A 9,437-nucleotide genomic window follows, 5' to 3' on the forward strand; every position below is an offset into this window, starting at 1 on the left:
CCGGTATTGGAAGTTGAGCGTCACACCAAGAGCGGCACAAATTCATGAATTTCTGAAAACGCCCTTGGGCCGATTTCAACAAGGACTCCCGGGCGCCGGGTCAGAAGAATAAATATTTTTCTTTTGTAGATGTAAAAGAAAAAGGAGGTTCAAGTTTTCATAAAACTGCCCACGTAGAAAAGTTGGAGTATTGAAGGTCTCTCTACTTTTCTACAATAGAAATATTGTTCTTTTGAGCCGTGAAAGCCTACGATGATTTCAAATATTTGTGAAACTTTTTTTTAAGACGACACAAAACAACCACACGCAGACACACACACGAAAGCAGAGTAAGCATAACTACAACCACATATATTCTGGGAAATTATAAGCGACTGAATTCGATACTTCGTTGTTTGTTCAAAGGGTTGTGAAATGCTTATAGTGGTGAAGCAAAGAGAAGTGAATACTTATATTGAACCTATATATCTCTATATAACATTTTAGAGATTTTATTGTACCTAACTGGAGTCGTTCTTATATAGTATGTATTATGGAGGAACCTGTGAAGATATATCATATGAAAAGGAGGAGAAAGAGAGGGAAAAGAGGAAAAATAAAAATAAAGATATAAAGAAGACAGCAGAAGAAACAGAAGAGGAGGAGAAACAGGAAAGGAAGAAGAAATACAAAAATAAGAAGAAACAGAAGAGGAAGGAGAAACAGGAAAGGAATAAGAAACAGAAGAGGCAGGAGAAACAGAGGAGGAAGGAAAAACAGAAGAAGCAGGAGAAACATATGAGGAAGAAGAAACATAAGAGGAAGGAGAAACAGAAGAGACAGGAGAAACAGAAGAGGAAGGACAAACAGATGAATAAGGAGAAAAACAGAAGAAGAAGGAGAAACAGAAGAGGCATGAGAAACAGGAGGCATGAGAAACAGAAGAAGCAGAAGAAACAGAAGAAGGAGAAACCGAAGAATAAGGAGAAACACAAGAGGAAGGAGAAACAAAAAAGAAGAAACAGAAGAAGGAAGAGAAACAGAAAAGAAGAGCAAAACAGATGAGGAGGAAGCCATTTGTTTCCTCAGGATTAGAGAGGGGTTTCTACATTTTAACCCAAAAATCTCCCTGCATTTCTTTGCTTTCCATTCTCCCTCCTCTCCCTCCTTCTCCTCCTTCTCAACGCTAATATTGTGTACCAGTCGCTCCCCCACCATGTTGCAACACGTGCTGCATACACAAGCATGTGGGTTATTGCGCTAATCAAAACATAATACTGAGCGCTATCCCTATGGAGGGCTGTGTCGGTACTACGATGTACTGATTTGATTGGACACGAAAATAAAAGAAATGGCGCAACTGTTTTATGTTTATTATTTCATAAAAATCGTTAATGTACACATTGGTATGGTTCGAAGTAATGGACACAAATATAGAAAACTATTACTGTAAACATGTTCTAAATTGTGTCGATCTGTTTGGCGAAATAGAGTTAGAAATGTGAACATTCCATTAAGTATGCCAATAACTTCACATATGTTTATTATATGTAGCCCACCTCTGCCGTAACACAACCAACCCCTGGAACCAGAAAAATGTAGTTCGAGTTTAGATTATTTTATCGTAAATTTAATCACTTCGGTTATATGATGCAATCTTTAGACTATGCTAAGAACAACATATCATTCATAAATTTAAAGATTTTCGTGCCTCAATTGTACTACAAAATCAGAGGTATACACATATGTATATATATATATATATATATATATAAATCTATGTATATATATATATATATATATTGTTACGAACGCGGCCCCAAATCACATGATGTGACGACATCGTGGTACCCGTGGCGCCAAGGGCGGACGCCACATGGAGTCACGTGACCTCGAGCAGTGACTGTAATTGGTCGAGGCGTGCTATAAAACCACGCTACCCAGCAATGACGGCAAGACAAACAGCAGCAGCCGACAGGAGAAGACGTCGTGGTTCCCGCTCGTCTTTAGTATCGTCTTTGTAAGCTGTAGCGAGGCTTCAAGTAGCCTTTCGAGGGTTGGCAAGCAACCCGAGGTGCCTCCTACAGCCCAGTACTCTTTTTGTAGTGATTCTGCGTAAATAGAAGTGTGAATAAACTTGGCGTTTTCGTCGCCTTGGGAACTAAGCAAGGACGAGGTGACGGGCAGCTGGGCGAAGCTCGAAAAATTACCGTCGCGTCTGTCAGGATGCGCCGAACCTGCGGATTCTCAAGCGAGTGACGACCTCCAGTCTCTGGGGAGGTTTGTTACAGTGATGTCAGAAGTGGGATCTGTAAGTATAAGTGCATTCTAAAGGCGCCGCGGTGATCTATCGAGTGTGAGCGGGAGAAGCCGCGACCGTTTTGTCGTGACGGGTGACAGGTCCAAATTGTTGTGCCCAGGTAAGTGGTATTGTGGTCGTTTTAGTGCCGTAGTCATTACACTAGCATGGCTGATACTGAAACCACACTAGCAGACGTTATAAGAGCTATGGCGGAACAAGGAAGAACACAACACGCTGAACTGCAAGCAATGGTGAACCATGCATTATCGGAGCAAGGAAAAGCACAGCGAGCCGAAATTCAAGCAGTGGCGAACCGTGTTGACAGTGTGTTCGAACGGGTGCTTGGTCTCGTTAAGGAGGAGTGTTTGCGGGTGAAAGAAGAGGTTTTAAGTGCAGTTTTCACCAAGGACGAGGTGAAGGGAGAGGTTGAAAAAGTGACCAGTGACCTTAGGAAGTATGTGGATGAAGTTGTGGCAGCAGAAGTGCCCCCTGCCCTCCTTCAGCATGAGGATACGCTGCACCGGGAGAGTGGACAAGCTAGCGAGACGGAAGATAGTGACGAGGACGAAGCTAATAGTCGGCACGGGAGGCTCAAGAGCCTTTCTCCATTGGCAAGGGCGTTCCCGTCTCCCCAAGGTACCCCGGCGAGTGTTTTGTCGCCCCCGCCATCCCCGCCAGCCTCGGTAATGTCGAGCCTCCCGGCTGCCAACTCCACGTCACGGAGACTAAGGAGCGGGACGAGGCGCCGCCCGCAGGAGTTCGACGGAACAGTGTCTTGGGAAGCGTACAAGACACAGTTCGATCTCTTGGCTAGCGCCCATCAGTGGAGCCGACCGGAGATGGCCATGCAACTCGTGTGGGCGCTCAAAGGCCCAGCGTTGGAAGTCCTGAACCAGCTGCCAGCCACCCAGCGGAGCTCCTACAGTAAGGTAACGGCGACGCTGGAGAGGAGGTACGGGCATCAGCATCAAACTGAGGTGTTCAGGACCAGGTTCCGGGCCCGGGTAAGAGGTCCGGGGGAGACCCTGACACGCTTAGCGCAGGATTTGGAGGTACTGGTGCGCCGTGCGTACCCGGAGGCCAGTGAGGAGATGATCACCATTTTCTTACGGGATCAGTTTGTTGACGCCATCGACAACCAGCAGCTGAGGATATACGTCCAGCAGGCGCACCCTAAGGACCTACAGGAGGCCCTGGCGAGGGGCCTGGAGATGGAGTCGTTTCTCCGGGTTACGCGGGAGCAACCCAGCTGGAACAGTGACTCCTGCAAGGTGAGGGCAAGGAAGGGGAAAGTGGACAAACCCCCCTCTAGACCTGCATCACCCTCAGGTGAGTTCCGGGGTAAATGCTACTCTTGTGGGCAACAGGGGCATTCCAAAAAGTACTGCCCGCAGGGGACGAGTGGCGGAAAGGCTGTCGGTGCTGGAACAGGACCGTACCGGTACAAACCCTTCTGCTGGAATTGTGGTGAGGGGTATAAGACGGCAGGGTGTGCCATCGTCTCCGACAAGGATAGCAAGAAGGTAGCGGGAAACTGGGAGGGGCTGGCGGAAGGGGTCGAATGCCAGTCGGAAGACGGGAGACCCCAGTCCGTTTAAGTTGCCGCGCCGAGGGCGCCCGGACCGTTCAGGTAGGCGGGCAAGTGGACGGTAAGTCTTGCTGCTTCACGGTGGACTCGGGCGCAGAACGCACATTCGTGCAGGACGGCATGGTGGCAACTGGACGACCCCCGGTGGCCCAGCAACAGCTGTGTGGGATCACGGGACACTGCACGCAGCTGCGGGGACCAGTGCATGCCAGGGTAACGGTTGGCAACACGGAGGAGCATCTTCCCGTTTTTGTAGCGGACGTCGGGGAGAACTTGCTCGGTCTAGACTACCTCCAGCAAAGCAGGACGGTGCTTGATTTCGGGGAGATGACCATGTCGGTCGGGGGTGACGTGGTGCCGCTTCGGGAGGGCGCCGTTGACGCAGAGGAAACCCACACTGTACCACCACCTGAAACCAGCCACCGTTGCCGTCTAAGTAAAGAGCAGGAAGGAGAAAGCCTGGGCCCGGGCGAGGGTGGTGTACAGGCGACTATGGTCACTGAAGGTCACTTCGAGAACAAGCAGGGGAGTAACACTGAAGTCCCACCTCATCTGCAGGATCTATTGCAAAGGAGCTCGGCATGTCTGTCTGGGGAACAGGTTGACGAGGTGAGTAAAGTGTTGACTCAGTATGCAGATGTCTTCTCGAAGGGGGATACCGACCTGGGCCGGACCAGCCTAGTGAAACACCGTATACACACAGGGGATAGTCGGCCGGTCAAGCTGCCGCCCCGAAGGATCGCGCCCGCCCGTCGGCTGGAAGTGGAGGAGAAAGCCGTGGAGGAACTGCGCGCGCAAGGGGTAATCGAAAAGTCGACCAGTCCCTGGAGTGCGGCCGTCGTACTCGTAAAGAAGAAGGATGGATCCTCCAGGTGTTGTGTGGACTATCGGGGCCTTAACGCGGTGACAACCAAGGACTCGTACCCTCTACCGAGGGTGGATAACACGCTTGACGCGCTCGCGGGAGCTCAGTGGTTCTCGACCTTGGACTTGAAGTCTGGTTACCATCAAGTTGAGGTAGCGGAGGAGGACAGAGAGAAGACGGCCTTCTCGTATGGGCAGGGGCTATATCAATTCCAAGTGATGAGTTTTGGCCTAGTGAATGCCCCGGCAACCTTTGAGCGCCTGATGGAGCGTGTGTTGGATGGGCTGCTCTGGAAAAGCGCCCTGGTATACTTAGACGATGTGCTAGTGTATGGGAATTCATTTGAGTGTGCTCTGGAAAGGCTTAAGGTAGTGTTGAATAGGTTCAAGGCAGCGAATGTGAAACTCAGTCCGAAGAAGTGCTACCTTTTTCAGAGAGAGGTGCCTTTTCTGGGGCACATAGTGAGTAGTGAGGGGGTGAAAACAGACCCTGGTAAGATAGAGTCGGTTAAAGAGTGGCCGGTTCCGCGCAATGTGACGGAAGTGCGCGGGTTTATTGGTTTGTGTACGTACTACAGGCGGTTCGTCAAGGGATTCGCACAAATCGCAGTACCACTCCACCACTTGACTCGGAAAGGGGCCTCCTTTCACTGGAGTGAAGAATGTCAACGGGCCTTTGATGCACTGAAGGAGGCTCTCGCTAACTCCCCTGTGTTGCCGTACCCGGACCCCACAAAGCCGTACGTGCTGGATTGTGACGCAAGTGCTGAGGGAGTAGGGGCTGTTTTGTCTCAGGAGAAAGATGGGCAGGAGTGGGTCGTATCCTACTTTAGCAGGAAGTTCTCAGCACCAGAGAGGAACTATTGCGTCACCCGTAAGGAGTTGTTGGCGGTGATTCTGGCCATTGACCACTTCTATCCTTACCTGTACGGGGCCAAGTTCAAGATCAGGACCGACCACGCTGCGCTGAGGTGGCTCAAAAACCTCAGAAATCCGGAGGGGCAGTTGGCTAGATGGATTGGGAAGCTGGAGCAGCACGACTACCACATCGAGTACCGGTCAGGGAACACGCATAACAATGCTGACAGCCTGAGCCGCCGCCCCTGCGATAGCGACTGTAAGCATTGTAGCCGCCGTGAAACGGAACCTGTGCGCGTGAAGGCTGCTGCTCTTGCTATTGACATGGAGTGGGGAGAGGACCTCAAGCAAGCCCAGCGAGATGATGCTGATATTGGACCCATAGTGACACTGAGGGAGGAAGGCGAGATAAAACCGCCTTGGGAAACTGTGGCGCCGCTAAGCCCGGCAGCGAAGGCGTTGTAGCAGCAATGGTCAGTGTTGCGAGTAAGTGAGGGTGTGCTGCAGCGGCAGTGGGACTCGTGTGACGGCAGTATATCCTTCTGGCAAACCATAGTTTCCATTAATATGAGGGAAGCATTAGTGCGCGAGGCTCACAGTGGCAGTGCGAGTGGCCACTTCGGTGTGAAGAAAACCCTGGGGCGTTTAATGCAGCGAGTGTACTGGGTGGGCATGCGGAAGGACGTGAGCGAGTGGTGCAAATCTTGCGACGTGTGCTGTGGGAAGATGGGCCCCGGGAGGAGGTCAGCTGCTCCCTTACAAGTGCATCAGGTTGGGGCACCTATGGAGAGAGTGGCGGTGGATATCCTAGGACCATTTCCTCAGACGGCCCGAGGCAACCGCTTCGTGTGTGTGGCCATGGATTATTTTACAAAATGGCCGGAGGCATACCCGTTGCCGAACCATGAGGCTGCCACCGTGGCAGGCGTGTTAGTGGACGAGTTTTTCGCCCGGTTTGGAGCGCCGCACGAGCTGCACTCCGATCAGGGAAGGGAGTTTGAGTCGGCGGTATTCCGGGAGTGCTGTCAATTGCTGGGCATCAAAAAGACTCGTACCACGCCCCTGCGGCCACAATCAGACGGCATGGTGGAACGCCTCAACCGCACGCTGGGGCAGGAGTTGGCGAAGTGTTGTCAGGAGAGTCAGGAAGATTGGGACTTAAAAATCCCCCTACTTCTATGGGCCTACCGTTCAGCTGAACATGAGGCAACCGGGTACACGCCAGCTCGGTTGATGTGCGGGCGGGAGCTGCGGATGCCGGTGGACCTTGTGACTGGCAGGCCGCCGGACGAGGACATGCCCACTTCGGCCACCCTGTACGCAGTGGCCCTCCGGGACCGCCTCCGTGAGGTGCACCATCAGGTGAGATCTAACCTGAAGGTGTCGGGCGAGGCGATGAAGGATCGGTACGACCGTCGAGCGACGTCACCGCCCTTTAGCGAGGGGGATCAAGTGTGGCTACACAACCCTCGACGTAAGAAGGGGTTGTCTCCAAAGCTCCAGAGCCCCTGGGAGGGACCATATGTGGTGGAGAAGGTCATCTCGGACGTCACCTTCAGGATCCGCCAGAGGTCAAGGAGGAGAGCATTGGTGGTGCATGCTGATAGGCTGTGGAGGTACCACGGCCCTGGCAACTTCTCCTGGGGGGAGCGAGCTTCTCAATCGAGCAGCGACGAGGAGGACGAGGACCGAAACCTGGGGGACGACGAACCATGAATGATGGGGAACGACGCGTCACTAACGATAGGGGCGGACGTAGACCCGGACCCGAGGAGGACCGCGTCACTGGTGATGGAGGAGAGTGTAGCAGAGGAGCAGTGCCCCTTAGAGGGGCCACTCACAGACGTCAACGCTGGGCTCGTGGAAAGGAGACCCAGACGGGAGCGTCGCCTACCGGTATGGAGTGAAGATTACGTCCTCAGTTAGTTCTGTGATACCAAAAAAGTAATTTTTTAGTTTCTCTTTTTGGTGATATATGGATTTAAGTGGAGTAGGGGATTGGGGAGCGAGGTCGCTCCATCTCTTTACAGGTGGGGGTAGTGTTACGAACGCGGCCCCAAATCACATGATGTGACGACATCGTGGTACCCGTGGCGCCAAGGGCGGACGCCACATGGAGTCACGTGACCTCGAGCAGTGACTGTAATTGGTCGAGGCGTGCTATAAAACCACGCTACCCAGCAATGACGGCAAGACAAACAGCAGCAGCCGACAGGAGAAGACGTCGTGGTTCCCGCTCGTCTTTAGTATCGTGTTTGTAAGCTGTAGCGAGGCTTCAAGTAGCCTTTCGAGGGTTGGCAAGCAACCCGAGGTGCCTCCTACAGCCCAGTACTCTTTTTGTAGTGATTCTGCGTAAATAGAAGTGTGAATAAACTTGGCGTTTTCGTCGCCTTGGGAACTAAGCAAGGACGAGGTGACGGGCAGCTGGGCGAAGCTCGAAAAATTACCGTCGCGTCTGTCAGGATGCGCCGTACCTGCGGATTCTCAAGCGAGTGACGACCTCCAGTCTCTGGGGAGGTTTGTTACAATATATATATATATATATATATATATATATATATATATGTACATATATGTATATGTATATATACATATCTATATATATATGTATATATATATATATGTATATACATACATACATATATATATATATATATATATAAACATACATATACCAACGGCTTTTTCCCCTAATCCATCTCCTTATACCCCACTTCCACTCACCCCCTCACCCTCTTATACTGACTCCTCCTGGATGACGGGTCATTCCTGTATCTCGCCCACTGCCTGGGTCTGCAGCAATGTAGCAAAATACACCACATACACAGCAAGGCCGCCTCATTTAAATCGGCGACCCCACCCTTCTCCGTCACTTTATGCAAAAAGAGAGATAAGACGTGAAGAAATTCCTTCGAGCTGCGTCAAACTATCATTCACACACACTCCCTCATCCCCCATCCCCCACCCACTCCCTTCCATACATTACAACATCATCCATACACAACCATTCTTCATTCACTCCTATGTTCTGTCTACTCCCTTCCTCAACAGACATTTCCCCCTTTCCCAGTGCCTCTTTTACCTCATCCATCCATCTTATCCTCGGTCACCCCCTCATGTTCACTCCTTCCACGTCTGCCTTCCACACCTCCCTTTCTAATCTTTCTTAATTCATTCTTTCCATGTGTCCAAACCGTCCCAATACTCTTTCATTAACCCGATCCTCCAACTCCCTTTCCACCTCCGTTCTCCTCCTCACCTCCTGGTTTCTCACTCTATCCAGCCTAGTAGCTCCTACCATACTTCTCAGGCACTTCACCTCAAACCAATTCAGACTCCTCTCTTTTATTCCATGTTTCTGCCCCATACTGTGCTGTCGGCACAATCACTCCTTCATACGATCTCCTCTTAGCATCCATTCCCAAATGTCCATTTCTCATTACACTTTTCAACCCTTCAATGCGGTTACATTCTACCTCCACCTCCACTCCTCCCTTTCCCACCACATTCGCAAGTATCTAAAATTATTCACTTCTTCCAGTCTCTCTCCTTTAATACTCACTTCCAATTTGCTTCCACATTCTCCTCTTGTACATCTCATCACCTCATTTTACCCACATTTATCTTCACCTTCCTTCTCACACCCTCCTAAACTCTGCCACTGACTTCCTTAATCTCTCCTCTGATCCTACCACAAGAGCAGTGTCATCAGCAAACAACAACTGTCTTTTCTCCTATTTTTCTAAAAAAAAAAAAAAAAAAAAAAAAAATGTCTCCAATTCACGGCCCACTACCCTTGCGTTTACTTCTCGAACCACCCCACCCATATATAAATTCAACAACCAA

The 9,437-nt window shown here is 50.7% G+C and overlaps 1 protein-coding gene across 1 annotated transcript; it reads left to right on the top strand.

The window, feature by feature from the left end:
• The first annotated feature begins 2,445 nt into the window (after nt 1-2,445).
• LOC143041342 (uncharacterized) lies at nt 2,446-4,016 on the top strand. Its single transcript, XM_076213164.1, has one exon. It carries the CDS (start codon nt 2,446-2,448, stop codon nt 3,877-3,879), a length of 1,434 nt encoding a protein of 477 aa, XP_076069279.1. The 3' UTR covers nt 3,880-4,016.
• Nucleotides 4,017-9,437: the final 5,421 nt, after the last annotated feature.

This window comes from Oratosquilla oratoria, chromosome 30, assembly GCF_046742065.1.
Source record: "Oratosquilla oratoria isolate Oo_2021 chromosome 30, ASM4674206v1, whole genome shotgun sequence".
Lineage (NCBI taxonomy): Eukaryota > Metazoa > Arthropoda > Malacostraca > Stomatopoda > Squillidae > Oratosquilla > Oratosquilla oratoria.